Source organism: Oncorhynchus keta, chromosome 17 (assembly GCF_023373465.1).
Source record: "Oncorhynchus keta strain PuntledgeMale-10-30-2019 chromosome 17, Oket_V2, whole genome shotgun sequence".
In the NCBI taxonomy this organism is placed as follows: domain Eukaryota; kingdom Metazoa; phylum Chordata; class Actinopteri; order Salmoniformes; family Salmonidae; genus Oncorhynchus; species Oncorhynchus keta.
In genome coordinates this window covers 46,337,888-46,358,342 of record NC_068437.1, presented here as the reverse complement: position 1 = coordinate 46,358,342, position 20,455 = coordinate 46,337,888, and the positions used below count along the sequence as shown (strand labels likewise).

Sequence of the window (20,455 nt, the reverse complement as noted above, 5' to 3'; positions counted from 1 at the left end):
TCTATGCTGAATGGTGGTATACTATACTAAACCTATTCTATGCTGCATGGTGGTAAACTATACTAAACCTATTCTATGCTGCATGGTGGTATACTATACTAAACCTATTCTATGCTGCATGGTGGTATACTATACTAAACCTATTCTATGCTGCATGGTGGTATACTATACTAAACCTATTCTATGCTGCATGGTGGTATACTATACTAAACCTATTCTATGCTGCATGGTGGTAAACTATACTAAACCTATTCTATGCTGCATGGTGGTATACTATACTAAACCTATTCTATGCTGAATGGTGGTATACTATACTAAACCTATTCTATGCTGCATGGTGGTAAACTATACTAAACCTATTCTATGCTGCATGGTGGTATACTATACTAAACCTATTCTATGCTGCATGGTGGTATACTATACTAAACCTATTCTATGCTGCATGGTGGTATACTATACTAAACCTATTCTATGCTGCATGGTGGTATACTATACTAAACCTATTCTATGCTGAATGGTGGTATACTATACTAAACCTATTCTATGCTGAATGGTGGTATACTATACTAAACCTATTCTATGCTGCATGGTGGTATACTATACTAAACCTATTCTATGCTGAATGGTGGTATACTATACTAAACCTATTCTATGCTGCATGGTGGTAAACTATACTAAACCTATTCTAATGGTGGTACTATACTAAACCTTCTATGCTGCATGGTGGTAAACTATACTAAACCTATTCTATACTGCATGGTGGTAAACTATACTAAACCTATTCTATGCTGCATGGTGGTATACTATACTAAACCTATTCTATGCTGCATGGTGGTATACTATACTAAACCTATTCTATGCTGAATGGTGGTATACTATACTAAACCTATTCTATGCTGCATGGTGGTATACTATACTAAACCTATTCTATGCTGAATGGTGGTATACTATACTAAACCTATTCTATGCTGCATGGTGGTATACTATACTAAACCTATTCTATGCTGAATGGTGGTATACTATACTAAACCTATTCTATGCTGAATGGTGGTATACTATACTAAACCTATTCTATGCTGCATGGTGGTAAACTATACTAAACCTATTCTATGCTGCATGGTGGTATACTATACTAAACCTATTCTATGCTGAATGGTGGTATACTATACTAAACCTATTCTATGCTGGGAAAATCTGGTTAGGAATCCATTAATTTATCACATCCAGGATTCTATCCCAGCGTCTCCTCCTGTGAAAGTTGTTTTGGAAATAGGCCAGAGTTGTCAGACTGGTCTTTATTGTGGACTGCATGTACGTCAGCTCATTTGAATATGAATGTGACGCAGTGTAAGCTATAGAAGTGACGGAAGCCCTTGGCATTAGAAGATCACTGACCCTTAAAACGTCACCAGGTAAATGATTTAACAAACCAACCAGGTTCACTGTTTCTCTCCTACAGAACTCTCACCAGTGATTTGATTTCTATGGAAATGTTGATGGATTAGGGGCCAATACTGGCATTTGAGGCCTTTTTTCTTTGGGGCGCAAGAGTCTCCTATTTCTCAGTGATTCCCGGAATCTTGAAAATAAATGACCAAAAAATACTTTCTCGTCTTTCTAATTTTCCCAGCTGGATGGCTGAGACATTTCAGCATAAAGCCATCATCAGAGTATTGTATCACTAGTCTGTTGTCCCCTTTATGCACAAATAGTATTTCTAATACAACCAGAGTTCTACACACATGAGCTCACTCTTTCAGACAAGCTGGTCTGGTCATATTGTATGAGAGAAATTTACATTTGATGTAATGTAAAGCTATTTCTCACCCTCTACCTCTCTCTCTCGCTCTCTCACCCTCTTTCTCTCCCACCCTCTCTTTCTCACCCTCTCTCTCCCCCTCCCCCCTCTCTCTCTCTCCCTCCCTCCCTCTCTCTCTCTCTCTCTATTTCTCCCCCAACTCTCTCCCCGTCTCCAGGGTATCGGGGAGTTGTTTGAGAAGATAAAGCAGGAGAACAAGTCTAACGGCCACCCTAACGGTGACGTAGGGCTGTTCTTCACCAACCTATATGTTACTCCCGTCCTCAAGAACATCAGCCTGTACCTGGAGAAGGGACAGATGCTGGCCGTGGCTGGGTCCACCGGCTCTGGGAAGGTACCACTACCACTCACTGTCTGTCAGGGAACACTGGGGTGGATGGAGGATGTCTGGGCCGTTGTAGTTTACTTTTTTGGGTTGATTTGACACGAACAGTGTACATGGATCAACATTTCTGTAAATGTGCCAACTGCAGTCCCTGTATTTCGCACATCGGCAGCGTAGCCTAGTGGTTAGAGCGTTGGACTAGTAACCGGAAGGTTGCGAGTTCAAACCCCCGAGCTGACAAGGTACAAATCTGTCATTCTGCCCCTGAACAGGCAGTTAACCCACTGTTCCCAGGCTGTCATTGAAAATAAGAATATGTTCTTAACTGACTTGCCTGGTTAAATAAAGGTAAAATTAAAAAAAAAATGTTTAAAAAAAAATCTCATTATGTCATAGTGTCTTCCATTCCAACGATTAGCCTACTATTGACATTTTCCACTGGAAACACAAAGAAGCAAGTGTTTCCGGTGGAAAATGTTAGTCGTTGGCTAGTGGAAGACTCTGGATAAAAACGGCTTCTAAATGCGTTTTTTGATAGCAACGGACACATTTTACCTGCCAACTGGTAAGTAGTATTCCTAGAAATTATAGATTTGCTTTCGTTGACAGGCAAAAACAAAGAGGTTAGGTTAGGGTTATTTTCCATTGTCAGGCACCAGAGAGATGCTCAACAAAGGGAGTCCACAAATGTCAGCCAACAGACTCCTGAAGTTGCATCTGGAAGCTAACACACACACTAATGTGTGTCTTCCATAGAGATAAAATTGTATTTTATCTGTGTCTGTTGTCTTTAATTCTGTCTCTCCCCCCAGAGTTCGCTGCTGATGATGATCCTGGGAGAGCTGGTCCCGTCAGAGGGGAAGATCAAACACAGTGGGCGGATCTCCTTCTCCCCCCAGACTTCCTGGATCATGCCCGGAACCATCCGTGACAACATCCTGTTTGGTCTGACCTACGACGAATTCCGCTACACCTCTGTCATCAAGGCATGTCAGCTGGAGGAGGTACGGTGGACTGAAATATGTAACCTTGTTGTTTGTTAACTTGATTAGAATTCCTTTGGTCTCAGGTCTGGTCTTTGATGTGATTGTGTCGGATGTTTCTTTACTTTTTCTGCTTTCCTTTGTCTTTGCTTTGTTCTTTTGCTTTGTTTGTTTTTTACCTCCCCCTGTTCTGTTGCTACTCTCTCAACCTCCCCCTGTTCTGTTGCTACTCTCAACCTCCCCTGTTCTGTTGCTAGTCTCACTGTTCTGTTGCTACTCTCAACCTCCCCTGTTCTGTTGCTACTCTCAACCTCCCCTGTTCTGTTGCTACTCTCAACCTCCCCTGTTCTGTTGCTACTCTCAACCTCCCCTGTTCTGTTGCTACTCTCTCAACCTCCCCTGTTCTGTTGCTACTCTCTCCCTCCCCTGTTCTGTTGCTACTGTTCTGTTGCTACTCTCTCAACCTCCCCTGTTCTGTTGCTACTCTCAACCTCCCCTGTTCTGTTGCTAGTCTCTCCTCCCCTGTTCTGTTGCTACTCTCTCAACCTCCCCTGTTCTGTTGCTCTCTCTCCCTCCCCTGTTCTGTTGCTACTCTCTCAACCTCCCCTGTTCTGTTGCTACTCTCTCCCTCCCCTGTTCTGTTGCTACTCTCTCCTCCCCTGTTCTGTTGCTACTCTCTCAACCTCCCCTGTTCTGTTGCTACTCTCAAACTCCCCTGTTCTGTTGCTACTCTCAACCTCCCCTGTTCTGTTGCTAGTCTCTCAAACTCCCCTGTTCTGTTGCTACTCTCAACCTCCCCTGTTCTGTTGCTACTCTCAACCTCCCCTGTTCTGTTGCTACTCTCAACCTCCCCCTGTTCTGTTGCTAGTCTCAACCTCCCCTGTTCTGTTGCTACTCTCTCACTCCCCTGTTCTGTTGCTACTCTCTCCCTCCCCTGTTCTGTTGCTACTCTCAACCTCCCCTGTTCTGTTGCTAGTCTCAACCTCCCCTGTTCTGTTGCTACTCTCTCCTCCCCTGTTCTGTTGCTACTCTCAACCTCCCCTGTTCTGTTGCTACTCTCTCCCTCCCCTGTTCTGTTGCTACTCTCAACCTCCCCTGTTCTGTTGCTACTCAACCTCCCTCCCCTGTTCTGTTGCTAGTCTCAACCTCCCCTGTTCTGTTGCTACTGTTCTGTTGCTAGTCTCACCTCCCCTGTTCTGTTGCTACTCTCAACCTCCCCTGTTCTGTTGCTAGTCTCAACCTCCCCTGTTCTGTTGCTACTCTCTCCTCCCCCTGTTCTGTTGCTACTCTCAACCTCCCCTGTTCTGTTGCTACTCTCAACCTCCCCTGTTCTGTTGCTAGTCTCAACCTCCCCTGTTCTGTTGCTACTCTCTCAACCTCCCCTGTTCTGTTGCTTCTCAACCTCCCCTGTTCTGTTGCTACTCTCTCCCTCCCCTGTTCTGTTGCTACTCTCAACCTCCCCTGTTCTGTTGCTACTCTCAACCTCCCCTGTTCTGTTGCTACTCTCTCCCTCCCCTGTTCTGTTGCTACTCTCAACCTCCCCTGTTCTGTTGCTACTCTCAACCTCCCCTGTTCTGTTGCTACTCTCTCCTCCCCCCTGTTCTGTTGCTACTCTCAACCTCCCCCTGTTCTGTTGCTAGTCTCAACCTCCCCTGTTCTGTTGCTACTCTCTCAACCTCCCCTGTTCTGTTGCTACTCTCAACCTCCCCTGTTCTGTTGCTACTCTCAACCTCCCCTGTTCTGTTGCTAGTCTCAACCTCCCCTGTTCTGTTGCTACTCTCAACCTCCCCTGTTCTGTTGCTACTCTCTCAACCTCTCCCTGTTCTGTTGCTAGTCTCTCAACCTCCCCTGTTCTGTTGCTAGTCTCTCAACCTCCCCTGTTCTGTTGCTAGTCTCTCAACCTCCCCTGTTCTGTTGCTACTCTCAACCTCCCCTGTTCTGTTGCTACTCTCTCAACCTCCCCTGTTCTGTTGCTACTCTCAGTCCCCTGTTCTGTTGCTACTCTCTCAACCTCCCCTGTTCTGTTGCTACTACCTCAACCTCCCCTGTTCTGTTGCTACTCTCTCAACCTCCCCCTGTTCTGTTGCTACTCTCTCAACCTCCCCTGTTCTGTTGCTACTCTCTCAACCTCCCCTGTTCTGTTGCTACTCTCTCAACCTCCCCTGTTCTGTTGCTACTCTCAACCTCCCCTGTTCTGTTGCTACTCTCAACCTCCCCTGTTCTGTTGCTACTCTCAACCTCCCCTGTTCTGTTGCTACTCTCAACCTCCCCTGTTCTGTTGCTACTCTCTCCCTCCCCTGTTCTGTTGCTACTCTCAACCTCCCCTGTTCTGTTGCTAGTCTCAACCTCCCCTGTTCTGTTGCTACCTCCCCCCCTGTTCTGTTGCTACTCTCAACCTCCCCTGTTCTGTTGCTAACTGTTGCTCTCAACCTCCCCTGTTCTGTTGCTACTCTCAACCTCCCCTGTTCTGTTGCTCCCCAACCTCTCCCTTTCTGTTGCTAGTCTCTCAACCTCCCCCTGTTCCCCTGTTCTGCTAGTCTCTCAACCTCCCCTGTTCTGTTCTGTTGCTACTCTCTCAACCTCCCCCTGTTCTGTTGCTACTCTCACCTCCCCCTGTTCTGTTCTGTGCTACTCCTCAACCTCCCCTGTTCTGTTGCTACTCTCTCAACCTCCCCCTGTTCTGTTGCTACTCTCAACCTCCCCCTGTTCTGTTGCTACTCTCTCAACCTCCCCCTGTTCTGTTGCTACTCTCTCAACCTCCCCCTGTTCTGTTGCTACTCTCAACCTCCCCCTGTTCTGTTGCTACTCTCTCAACCTCCCCCTGTTCTGTTGCTACTCTCTCAACCTCCCCTGTTCTGTTGCTACTGTTCTGTTGCTACTCTCTCAACCTCCCCTGTTCTGTTGCTACTGTTCTGTTGCTACTCTCAACCTCCCCTGTTCTGTTGCTACTCTCAACCTCCCCTGTTCTGTTGCTACTACCTCAACCTCCCCTGTTCTGTTGCTACTCCTCAACCTCCCCTGTTCTGTTGCTACTCTCTCTCAACCTCCCCTGTTCTGTTGCTACTCTCAACCTCCCCTGTTCTGTTGCTACTCTCTCAACCTCCCCCTGTTCTGTTGCTACTCTCTCAACCTCCCCCTGTTCTGTTGCTACTCTCTCAACCTCCCCTGTTCTGTTGCTAACCTCAACCTCCCCTGTTCTGTTGCTACTCTCTCAACCTCCCCTGTTCTGTTGCTACTACCTCCCCTGTTCTGTTGCTACTCTCTCAACCTCCCTGTTCTGTTGCTACTCTCTCAACCTCCCCCTGTTCTGTTGCTACTCTCTCACCCTCCCCCTGTTCTGTTGCTACTCTCTCAACCTCCCCCTGTTCTGTTGCTACTCTCTCAACCTCCCCCTGTTCTGTTGCTACTCTCTCAACCTCCCCCTGTTCTGTTGCTACTCTCTCAACCTCCCCCTGTTCTGTTGCTACTCTCTCAACCTCCCCCTGTTCTGTTGCTACTCTCTCCCTCCCCCTGTTCTGTTGCTACTCTCTCATTCCCAACCCAATTCTCTCTCCTTCTCCCTTGACTCATATGTTCTACTTGACTGTCTACCCAGTAGCCTTTGTGAGGCGTTGATGTGTCATATTTCTCCAGTTTGTGCACACACACACACACACACACACACACACACACACACACACACACACACACACACACACACACACACACACACACACACACACACACACACACAATGCCGTCCCATCCCTTTGTGGAGCCCCATTGCTAAGTCTTGGGCAGTGTGTTCAAAGTGCTGCCTCAGCAGGGGGGCCGTGTCACTGGATTACTGTCCCAGGCACTCCCGTTGCCATGGATGCACCACATTATGTCATTGGGACGGAATATCAGCTTGCTCAGAGACACAGGCATTGATGTAGATTAGACGAGCACTCATTGTCAATCTGTGTATCTGTATATATTTAGGATCAGGAGTTTTTCCTGACTACATGACCTGACCAGAAAACTCTGGGCAGCAGAGCTACTATACAGTAGTTATCATTGGTTTTACATTTTGACTTTTGAGAAGGTGTGAAAATGATTAGAGTGGCCAATTGGCACCACTCATGCCCTGGGGTATTGATGATTTGCCACAGATAAAGTGGATGGTGTGTTACACAATGGCTGTTTGACCAACATCAGAGTGTGTTTAAAGCAAACACTACTGTATGAACATATTTAATCGCTTTGACAGCTCACGATAGTGACCATTCCCTCGTATGTAACTGCAACGTCTACCTTTATCCACACTGTCAATTGAGCGACTTTAGAAGAGTCATGAATATGAAATCTCTCAAAGTGAGTAATATGGCAAAAGCAATTTGGTGTACGTGGTCTGAGACAGAGAGAAAAGAGAGACACCTGTTTCTGTGTGCCCAGACGAATCAGACTGTGTTTAGTAGGGCTTGTGATTGTGCTGCAGACTACTGTGGCCTGTCCCAGGACCAGACATCTACCATTGGTGGGCTGTGTCTTGTAAACCCCATGGATTTGACACATGGGGTTTCAGCTCCAGCCTAACAGCGGACACGTTCCAAATGGCAATCTATTCCCTATAAAGTGCACTACTTTTGACCAGGCTACTGTTAAAAAAGAAGGGCACTATATAGGGAACAGGGTGCCATTTGGAACGAATGCAGTGGCTTTGTTCAGTATGAGACACACAAGGTGCCTTTTTCCACTTGCTGTGTTTTAAGACCTGTTAAACAACATGTTAACTTAATTCCCAATGCCTTCCTTTTGGACAGCGGAAGTAGCATTAAAAAAGGTAGGCGGTTTTATGATGGGAGACTGTGTTCCATCACTGTCTGACTCCATTCATTATTTTACATGTTGGTGTACATGTGTGTCAGACGTTTGTGTTTGAAATAGTTAATAATGAATTTATCCTCAGCTGTGATCGTTTTTCATACTCCTTTTATGTTTCAGTGTTTCTGGTTTAGTATTTTTGATGTGGTGCTATTAGACTTTTGAAATCAAACCATTGTGTCTTTCAGCTTGGTACTTATACTGTAAATAGCTTTTTTAAATTGCTTTAAAGACACGTGATTTGATTACGCTGCGGCTGTATCCCAATGTGGAAAAGGAATTGAATTTGCAAAACTCAACAAGTTGTACATTTTCAACAGGTTAATTTAATTTCCCATTTAAACACTGGACAGAAAAACGAGGGGACGTTGAATTGAGTCTTTGCCCAGTTTGTTGTCAACATTCTTTCAGAAGTCATAGATTTCTTTAGCTGCCATCTCAGTCTGTTATGTCTGTTAACACAGATGTAAACAATAAGGTATTGAACTTTTGATTTAGTTTTGCTCAACACATTTAGTAGAGCTATGATGTCCGTACTCCCCGACATTTAGTGGGGCTATGATGTCACTACTCCCCTACATTTAGTAGGGCTATGATGTCCCTACTCCCCGACATTTAGTAGGGCTATGATGTCCCTACTCCCCTACATTTAGTAGGGCTATGATGTCCCTACTCCCCGACATTTAGTAGGGCTATGATGTCCCTACTCCCCTACATTTAGTAGGGCTATGATGTCCCTACTCCCCGACATTTAGTAGGGCTATGATGTCCCTACTCCCCTACATTTAGTAGGGCTATGATGTCCCTACTCCCCTACATTTAGTAGAGCTATGATGTCCCTACTCCCCGACATTTAGTAGGGCTATGATGTCCCTACTCCCCTACATTTAGTAGAGCTATGATGTCCCTACTCCCCGACATTTAGTAGGGCTATGATGTCCCTACTCCCCTACATTTAGTAGGGCTATGATGTCTCTACTCCCCTACATTTAGTAGAGATGTGATGTCCCTACTCCCCGACATTTAGTAGGGCTATGATGTCCCTACTCCCCTACATTTAGTAGGGCTATGATGTCTCTACTCCCCTACATTTAGTAGAGATGTGATGTCCCTACTCCCCTACATTTAGTAGGGCTATGATGTCCCTACTCCCCGACATTTAGTAGGGCTATGATGTCCCTACTCCCCTACATTTAGTAGGGCTATGATGTCCCTACTCCCCTACATTTAGTAGGGCTATGATGTCCCTACTATCCCGACATTTAGTAGGGCTATGATGTCCCTACTCCCCTACATTTAGTAGGGCTATGATGTCCCTACTCCCCGACATTTAGTAGGGCTATGATGTCCCTACTCCCCTACATTTAGTAGGGCTATGATGTCCCTACTACCCTACATTTAGTAGGGCTATGATGTCCCTACTCCCCGACATTTAGTAGGGCTATGATGTCCCTACTCCCCTACATTTAGTAGGGCTATGATGTCCCTACTCCCTGACATTTAGTAGGGCTATGATGTCCCCACTCCCCAACATTTAGTAGGGCTATGATGTCCCTACTCCCCGACATTTAGTAGGGCTATGATGTCCCTACTCCCCGACATTTAGTAGAGCTATGATGTCCCTACTCCCCTACATTTAGTAGGGCTATGATGTCCCTACTCCCCTACATTTAGTAGAGCTATGATGTCCCTACTCCCCTACATTTAGTAGAGCTATGATGTCCCTACTCCCCTACATTTAGTAGAGCTATGATGTCCCTACTCCCCGACATTTAGTAGAGCTATGATGTCCCTACTCCCCGACATTTAGTAGAGCTATGATGTCCCTACTCCCCGACATTTAGTAGAGCTATGATGTCCCTACTCCCCGACATTTAGTAGAGCTATGATGTCCCTACTCCCCGACATTTAGTAGAGCTATGATGTCCCTACTCCCCGACATTTAGTAGAGCTATGATGTCCCTACTCCCCGACATTTAGTAGAGCTATGATGTCCCTACTCCCCGACATTTAGTAGGGCTATGATGTCCCTACTCCCCTACATTTAGTAGAGCTATGATGTCCCTACTCCCCTACATTTAGTAGGGCTATGATGTCCCTACTCCCCTACATTTAGTAGAGCTATGATGTCCCTACTCCCCTACATTTAGTAGGGCTATGATGTCCCTACTCCCCCGACATTTAGTAGGGCTATGATGTCCCTACCCCCTACATTTAGTAGGGCCCTACTCCCCTACATTTAGTAGAGCTATGATGTCCCTACTCCCCTACATTTAGTAGGCTATGATGTCCCTACTCCCCTACATTTAGTAGAGCTATGATGTTCCTACTCCCCTACATTTAGTAGAGATGTGATGTCCCTACTCCCCTACATTTAGTAGGCTATGATGTCTCTACTCCCCTACATTTAGTAGAGCTATGATGTCCCTACTCCCTACATTTAGTAGAGATGTGATGTCCCTACTCCCTACATTTAGTAGAGCTATGATGTCCCTACTCCCCTACATTTAGTAGGGCTATGATGTCCCTACTCCCCTACATTTAGTTGGGCTATGATGTCCCTACTCCCCGACATTTAGTAGGGCTATGATGTCCCTACTCCCCGACATTTAGTAGGGCTATGATGTCCCTACTCCCCTACATTTAGTAGAGCTATGATGTCCCTACTCCCGACATTTAGTAGAGGCTATGATGTCCCTACTCCCCTACATTTAGTAGGGCTATGATGTCCCTACTCCCCTACATTTAGTAGGGCTATGATGTCCCTACTCCCTTTTAGTAGAGCCCCTACTCCCCTACATTTAGTAGGGCTATGATGTCCCTACTCCCGACATTTAGTAGGGCTATGATGTCCCTACTCCCCGACATTTAGTAGGGCTATGATGTCCCTACTCCCCTACATTTAGTAGGGCTATGATGTCCCTACTCCCTACATTTAGTAGGGCTATGATGTCCCTTTACTCCCTACACATTTAGTAGGGCTATGATGTCCCTACTCCCTACATTTAGTAGGGCTATGATGTCCCTACTCCCCTACATTTAGTAGGGCTATGATGTCCCTACATTTAGTAGAGCTATGATGTCCCTACCCCTACATTTAGTAGGGCTATGATGTCCCTACTCCCCTACATTTAGTAGGGCTATGATGTCCCTACTATCCCCTACTTTAGTAGGGCTATGATGTCCCTGTCCCTACTACCCCGACATTTAGTAGAGCTATGATGTCCCTACTCCCCTACATTTAGTAGAGCTATGATGTCCCTACTCCCTACATTTAGTAGGGCGATGATGTCCCTGAGTGTGTCCCTACCCTACCCGTTTAGTAGGGCTATTTAGTAGAGCTATGATGTCCCTACTTTACATTTAGTAGGGCTATGATGTCCCTACTCCCCGACATTTAGTAGGGCTATGATGTCCCTACTCCCTACATTTAGTAGAGCTATGATGTCCCTACTCCCCCCTAGTAGGCTATGATGTCCCTACTCCCCTACATTTAGTAGAGCTATGATGTCCCTACTCCCCTACATTTAGTAGGGCTATGATGTCCCTACTCCCCTACATTTAGTAGAGCTATGATGTCCCTACTCCCCGACATTTAGTAGAGCTATGATGTCCCTACTCCCCATTTAGTAGAGCTATGATGTCCCTACATTTAGTAGAGCTGTGATGTCCTACTCCCTACATTTAGTAGAGCTATGATGTCCCTACTCCCTACATTTAGTAGGGCTATGATGTCCCTACTCCCCGACATTTAGTAGAGGCTATGATGTCCCTATGTGATCCCTACTCCCCGACATTTAGTAGAGCTATGATGTCCCTACTCCCCTACATTTAGTAGGGCCCCTACTCCCGACATTTAGTAGGGCTATGATGTCCCTACTCCCCTACATTTAGTAGAGCTATGATGTCCCTACTCCCTACATTTAGTAGAGCTATGATGTCCCTACTCCCCCATTTAGTAGAGCTATGATGTCCCTACTCCCTACATCTAGTAGAGCTATGATGTCCCTACTCCCCTACATTTAGTAGAGATGTGATGTCCCTACTCCCTACATTTAGTAGAGCTATGATGTCCCTACTCCCTACCCCTACTCCCCTACATTTAGTAGAGCTATGATGTCCCTACTCCCCTACATCTAGTAGAGCATTGTCCCTACTCCCCTACATCTAGTAGAGCTATGATGTCCCTACTCCCCTACATTTAGTAGAGCTATGATGTCCCTACTCCCCTACATTTAGTAGAGCTATGATGTCCCTACTCCCCATTTAGTAGAGCTATGATGTCCCTATTTTTAGTAGAGCTATGATGTCCCTACTCCCCTACATTTAGTAGAGCTATGATGTCCCTACTCCCCGACATTTAGTAGAGCTATGATGTCCCTACTCCCCTTTAGTAGAGCATGATGTCCCTAGTTTAGTAGAGCTATGATGTCCCTACTCCCTACATTTAGTAGAGCTATGATGTCCCTACTCCCCGACATTTAGTAGGGCTCCCTACTCCCTACATTTAGTAGAGCTATGATGTCCCTACTCCCCTACATTTAGTAGGGCTATGATGTCCCTACTCCCCTACATTTAGTAGAGCTATGATGTCCCTACTCCCCGACATTTAGTAGGGCTATGATGTCCCTACTCCCCTACATTTAGTAGGGCTATGATGTCCCTACTCCCCTAAAAAAATATATATATGCCATTTAGCAGACGCTTTTATCCAAAGCGACTTACAGTCGTGTGTGCATACATTCTATGTATGGGTGGTCCCGGGGATCGATCCCACTACCCTGGCGTTACAAGCGCCATGCTCTACCAACTGAGCTACAGAAGGACCACCTACATTTAGTAGGGCTATGATGTCCCTACTCCCCTACATTTAGTAGGGCTATGATGTCCCTACTCCCCTTCATTTAGTAGGGCTATGATGTCCCTACTCCCCTCCATTTAGTAGGGCTATGATGTCCCTACTCCCCTACATTTAGTAGGGCTATGATGTCCCTACTCCCCTACATTTAGTAGGGCTATGATGTCCCTACTCCCCTACATTTAGTAGGGCTATGATGTCCCTACTCCCCTACATTTAGTACAGCTATGATGTCCCTACTCCCCTACATTTAGTAGAGATGTGATGTCCCTACTCCCCTACATTTAGTAGAGATGTGATGTCCCTACTCCCCTACATTTAGTACAGCTATGATGTCTCTACTCCCCTACATTTAGTAGAGATGTGATGTCCCTACTCCCCTACATTTAGTAGAGCTATGATGTCCCTACTCCCCTACATTTAGTAGAGCTATGATGTCCCTACTCCCCTACATTTAGTTGGGCTATGATGTCCCTACTCCCCGACATTTAGTAGGGCTATGATGTCCCTACTCCCCGACATTTAGTAGGGCTATGATGTCCCTACTCCCCGACATTTAGTAGAGCTATGATGTCCCTACTCCCCGACATTTAGTAGAGATGTGATGTCCCTACTCCCCTACATTTAGTACAGCTATGATGTCCCTACTCCCCTACATTTAGTACAGCTATGATGTCCCTACTCCCCTACATTTAGTAGAGCTATGATGTCCCTACTCCCCGACATTTAGTAGGGCTATGATGTCCCTACTCCCCGACATTTAGTAGGGCTATGATGTCCCTACTCCCCTACATTTAGTAGGGCTATGATGTCCCTACTCCCCTACATTTAGTAGAGCTATGATGTCCCTACTCCCCGACATTTAGTAGGGCTATGATGTCCCTACTCCCCTACATTTAGTAGGGCTATGATGTCCCTACTCCCCTACATTTAGTAGGGCTATGATGTCCCTACTCCCCTACATTTAGTATGGCTATGATGTCCCTACTCCCCTACATTTAGTAGAGCTATGATGTCTCTACTCCCCTACATTTAGTAGAGCTATGATGTCCCTACTCCCCTACATTTAGTAGAGCTATGATGTCCCTACTCCCCTACATCTAGTAGAGCTATGATGTTCCTACTCCCCTACATTTAGTAGAGATGTGATGTCCCTACTCCCCTACATGTAGTAGAGCTATGATGTCTCTACTCCCCTACATTTAGTAGATGTGATGTCCCTACTCCCCTACATTTAGTAGAGCTATGATGTCCCTACTCCCCTACATCTAGTAGAGCTATGTTGTCCCTACTCCCCTACATCTAGTAGAGCTATGATGTCCCTACTCCCCTACATCTAGTAGAGCTATGATGTCCCTACTCCCCTACATTTAGTAGAGCTATGATGTCCCTACTCCCCTACATTTAGTAGAGCTATGATGTCCCTACTCCCCTTCATTTAGTAGAGCTATGATGTCCCTACTCCCCTACATTTAGTAGAGCTATGATGTCCCTACTCCCCCTACATTTAGTAGAGCTATGATGTCCCTACTCCCCTACATTTAGTAGGGCTATGATGTCCCTACCCCCCTACATTTAGTAGAGCAATGATGTCCCTACTCCCTACATTTAGTAGAGCTATGATGTCCCTACTCCCTACATTTAGTAGAGCTATGATGTCCCTACTCCCTGACATTTAGTAGGGCTGATGTCCCTACTCCCCTACATTTAGTAGAGCTATGATGTCCCTACTCCCCTACATTTAGTAGGGCTATGATGTCCCTACTCCCCTACATTTAGTAGAGCTATGATGTCCCTACTCCCTACATTTAGTAGGGCTATGATGTCCCTACACATTTAGTAGAGCTATGATGTCCCTACTCCCCTACATTTAGTAGAGCTATGATGTCCCTACTCCCTACATTTAGTAGAGCTATGATGTCCCTACTCCCCTACATTTAGTAGGGCTATGATGTCCCTACTCCCCGACATTTAGTAGAGCTATGATGTCCCTACTCCCTACATTTAGTAGAGGCTATGATGTCCCTACTCCCCTACATTTAGTAGAGCTATGATGTCCCTACTCCCTACATTTAGTAGAGCTATGATGTCCCTATTTACATTTAGTAGAGCTATGATGTCCCTACTCCCCGACATTTAGTAGGGCTATGATGTCCCTACTCCCTACATTTAGTAGGGCTATGATGTCCCTACTCCCCTACATTTAGTAGAGCTATGATGTCCCTACTCCCCGACATTTAGTAGGGCTATGATGTCCCTACTCCCCTACATTTAGTAGGCTATGATGTCCCTACTCCCCTACATTTAGTAGAGCTATGATGTCCTACTCCCCTACATTTAGTAGAGCTATGATGTCCCTACTCCCCTACATTTAGTAGAGCTATGATGTCCCTACTCCCCATCTAGTACATTTAGTAGGGCTATGATGTCCCTACTCCCTACATTTAGTAGGGCTATGATGTCCCTACTCCCTACATTTAGTAGGGCTATGATGTCCCTACTCCCCTACATTTAGTAGGGCTATGATGTCCTACTCCCCTACATTTAGTAGGGCTATGATGTCCCTAGATTTAGTAGGGCTATGATGTCCCTACTCCCTACATTTAGTAGGGCTATGATGTCCCTACTCCCTACATTTAGTAGGGCTATGATGTCCCTACTCCCCTACATTTAGTAGAGGCTATGATGTCCCTACTCCCTACATTTAGTAGGGCTATGATGTCCCTACTCCCCTACATTTAGTAGGGCTATGATGTCCCTACTCCCCTACATTTAGTAGGGCTATGATGTCCCTACTCCCCTACATTTAGTAGAGCTATGATGTCCCTACTCCCCTACATTTAGTAGGGCTATGATGTCCCTACTCCCCTATGATGTCCCTATTTTTAGTAGAGCTATGATGTCCCTACTCCCTACATTTAGTAGAGCTATGATGTCCCTACTCCCCTACATTTAGTAGAGCCCCTACATTTAGTAGAGCTATGATGTCCCTACTCCCCTACATTTAGTAGAGCTATGATGTCCCTACTCCCCTACATTTAGTAGAGCTATGATGTCCCTACTCCCCTACATTTAGTAGAGCTATGATGTCCCTACTCCCCTACATTTAGTAGGGCTATGATGTCCCTACTCCCCTACATTTAGTAGAGCTATGATGTCCCTACTCCCCTACATTTAGTAGGGCTATGATGTCCCTACTACATTTAGTAGAGCTATGATGTCCCTACTCCATTTAGTAGGGCTATGATGTCCCTACTCCCGACATTTAGTAGAGCTATGATGTCCCTACTCCCTACATTTAGTAGGGCTATGATGTCCCTACTCCCCTACATTTAGTAGAGCTATGATGTCCCTACTCCCCTACATTTAGTAGAGCTATGATGTCCCTACATTTAGTAGAGCCCCTACTCCCCTACATTTAGTAGAGCTATGATGTCCCTACTCCCTACATCTAGTAGAGCTATGATGTTCCTACTCCCCTACATTTAGTAGAGATGTGATGTCCCTACTCCCCCTACATTTAGTAGAGCTATGATGTCCTACTCCCCCTACATTTAGTAGATGTGATGTCCCTACTCCCCTACATTTAGTAGGGCTATGATGTCCCTACTCCCCTACATCTAGTAGAGCTATGATGTCCCTACTCCCTACATCTAGTAGAGCTATGATGTCCCTACTCCCCTACATTTAGTAGAGCTATGATGTCCCTACTCCCCTACATTTAGTAGAGCTATGATGTCCCTACTCCCTACATTTAGTAGAGCTATGATGTCCCTACTCCCCTACATTTAGTAGAGCTATGATGTCCCTACTCCCTACATTTAGTAGAGCTATGATGTCCCTACTCCCCTACATTTAGTAGAGCTATGATGTCCCTACTCCCCGACATTTAGTAGAGCTATGATGTCCCTACTCCCTACATTTAGTAGAGCTATGATGTCCCTACTCCCCTACATTTAGTAGAGCTATGATGTCCCTACTCCCCTACATTTAGTAGGCTATGATGTCCCTACTGAGAGCTGATGTCCCTACTCCCCTACATTTAGTAGGGCTATGATGTCCCTACTCCCCTACATTTAGTAGGGCTATGATGTCCCTACTCCCCTACATTTAGTAGAGATGTGATGTCCCTACTCCCTACATTTAGTAGGGCTATGATGTCCCTACTCCCCTAATATATATGCATTTAGCAGACGCTAGCGGCTATGATGTCCCTACTCCCCCATGCTCTACATTTAGTAGTAGGGCTATGATGTCCCTACTCCCCTACATTTAGTAGGGCTATGATGTCCCTACTCCCTACATTTAGTAGGGCTCCCTACATTTAGTAGGGCTATGATGTCCCTACTCCCCTACATTTAGTAGGGCTATGATGTCCCTACTCCCCTACATTTAGTAGGGCTATGATGTCCCTACTCCCCTACATTTAGTAGAGCTATGATGTCCCTACTCCCCTACATTTAGTACAGCTATGATGTCCCTACTCCCCTACATTTAGTAGAGATGTGATGTCCCTACTCCCCTACATTTAGTAGAGATGTGATGTCCCTACTCCCCTACATTTAGTACAGCTATGATGTCTCTACTCCCTACATTTAGTAGAGATGTGATGTCCCTATTTTTAGTAGAGCTATGATGTCCCTACTCCCCTACATTTAGTAGGGCTATGATGTCCCTACTCCCTACATTTAGTAGGGCTATGATGTCCCTACTCCCTACATTTAGTAGGGCTATGATGTCCCTACTCCCCATTTAGTAGGGCTATGATGTCCCTACTCCCGACATTTAGTAGGCTATGATGTCCCTACTCCCGACATTTAGTAGAGATGTGATGTCCCTACTCCCCTACATTTAGTAGGGCTATGATGTCCCTACTCCCCTACATTTAGTAGAGCTATGATGTCCCTACTCCCCTACATTTAGTAGAGCTATGATGTCCCTACTCCCCTACATTTAGTAGGGCTATGATGTCCCTACTCCCCTACATTTAGTAGGGCTATGATGTCCCTACTCCCCCGACATTTAGTAGGGCTATGATGTCCCTACTCCCTACATTTAGTAGAGCTATGATGTCCCTACTCCCCATTTAGTAGGGCATTTAGTAGAGCTATGATGTCCCTACTCCCTACATTTAGTAGAGCTATGATGTCCCTACTCCCTACATTTAGTAGAGCTATGATGTCCCTACTCCCCTACATTTAGTAGAGCTATGATGTCCTACTCCCTACATTTAGTAGAGCTATGATGTCCCTACATTTAGTAGAGCTATGATGTCCCTACTCCCTACATCCCCTACATTTAGTAGAGCTATGATGTCCCTACTCCCCTACATTTAGTAGAGCTATGATGTCCTATGTAGATGTGATGTCCCTACTCCCCTACATTTAGTAGAGCTATGATGTCCCTACTCCCTACATTTAGTAGAGCTATGATGTCCCTACTCCCCTACATTTAGTAGAGCTATGATGTCCCTACTCCCCTACATTTAGTAGAGCTATGATGTCCCTACTCCCCTACATTTAGTAGAGCTATGATGTCCCTACTCCCCTACATTTAGTAGAGCTATGCCCTATGTAGAGCTATGTGTCCCTACTCCCCTACATTTAGTAGAGCTATGATGTCCCTACTCCCCTACATTTAGTAGAGCTATGATGTCCCTACTCCCCTACATTTAGTAGAGCTATGATGTCCCTACTCCCCCTACATTTAGTAGGGCTATGATGTCCCTACTCCCCTACATTTAGTAGAGCTGATGTCCCTACTCCCCTACATTTAGTAGAGCTATGATGTCCCTACTCCCCTACATTTAGTAGAGCTATGATGTCCCTACTCCCCTACATTTAGTAGAGCTATGATGTCCCTACTCCCCTACATTTAGTAGGGCTATGATGTCCTACTCCCCTACATTTAGTAGAGCTATGATGTCCCTACTCCCTACATTTAGTAGAGCTATGATGTCCCTACTCCCCTACATCTAGTAGAGCTATGATGTTCCTACTCCCCTACATTTAGTAGAGATGTGATGTCCCTACTCCCCTACATGTAGTAGGGCTAGATGTCTCTATGATGTCTGTCCCTACTCCCCTACATTTAGTAGATGTGATGTCCCTACTCCCTACATTTAGTAGAGCTATGATGTCCCTACTCCCCTACATCTAGTAGAGCTATGTTGTCCCTACTCCCCTACATCTAGTAGAGCTATGATGTCCCTACTCCCCATCTACATTTAGTAGAGCTATGATGTCCCTACTCCCCTACATTTAGTAGAGCTATGATGTCCCTACTCCCTACATTTAGTAGAGCTGATGTCCCTACTCCCCTACATTTAGTAGAGCTATGATGTTCCTACTCCCCCTACATTTAGTAGAGCTATGATGTCCCTACTCCCTACATTTAGTAGGGCTATGATGTCCCTACTCCCCTACATTTAGTAGAGCAATGATGTCCCTACTCCCCTACATTTAGTAGAGCTATGATGTCCCTACTCCCCTACATTTAGTAGAGCTATGATGTCCCTACTCCCCTACATTTAGTAGAGCTATGATGTCCCTACTCCCTACATTTAGTAGGGCTATGATGTCCCTACTCCCCTACATTTAGTAGAGCTATGATGTCCCTACTCCCCTACATTTAGTAGGGCTATGATGTCCCTACTCCCCTTCATTTAGTAGGGCTATGATGTCCCTACTCCCCAACATTTAGTAGGGCTATGATGTCCCTACTCCCCTACATTTAGTAGAGATGTGATGTCCCTACTCCCCTACATTTAGTACAGCTATGATGTCCCTACTCCCCTACATTTAGTAGGGCTATGATGTCCCTACTCCCCGACATTTAGTAGGGCTATGATGTCCCTACTCCCCTACATTTAGTAGGGCTATGATGTCCCTACTCCCCTACATTTAGTAGAGCTATGATGTCCCTACTCCCCGACATTTAGTAGGGCTATGATGTCCCTACTCCCCTACATTTAGTAGAGCTATGATGTCCCTACTCCCCGACATTTAGTAGGGCTATGATGTCCCTACTCCCCTACATTTAGTAGGGCTATGATGTCTCTATTTTTAGTAGAGATGTGATGTCCCTACTCCCCGACATTTAGTAGGGCTATGATGTCCCTACTCCCCTACATTTAGTAGGGCTATGATGTCTCTACTCCCCTACATTTAGTAGAGATGTGATGTCCCTACTCCCCTACATTTAGTAGGGCTATGATGTCCCTACTCCCCGACATTTAGTAGGGCTATGATGTCCCTACTCCCCTACATTTAGTAGGGCTATGATGTCCCTACTCCCCTAAATTTAGTAGGGCTATGATGTCCCTACTACCCCGACATTTAGTAGGGCTATGATGTCCCTACTCCCCTACATTTAGTAGGGCTATGATGTCCCTACTCCCCCTACATTTAGTAGGGCTATGATGTCCCTACTCCCTACATTTAGTAGGGCTATGATGTCCCTACTCCCCTACATTTAGTAGGGCTATGATGTCCCTACTATCCCTACATTTAGTAGGGCTATGATGTCCCTACTCCCCTACATTTAGTAGAGCTATGATGTCCTACTCCCTTCATTTAGTAGAGCTATGATGTCCCTACTCCCCTACATTTAGTAGGGCTATGATG

General features: G+C 45.6%; 1 protein-coding gene across 1 annotated transcript in view; it reads left to right on the top strand.

Moving 5' to 3' along the window:
• The window catches only part of LOC118396051 (cystic fibrosis transmembrane conductance regulator), a 108,369-nt gene that overhangs the window by 36,474 nt on the left and 51,440 nt on the right, over positions 1–20,455 (top strand). Inside the window, exons 11-12 of the mRNA XM_052466266.1 lie at positions 1,977–2,153; positions 2,957–3,148. Of these exons, the coding sequence (XP_052322226.1) occupies positions 1,977–2,153; positions 2,957–3,148 (369 nt within the window). The remainder of the gene's footprint in view (positions 1–1,976; positions 2,154–2,956; positions 3,149–20,455) is intronic.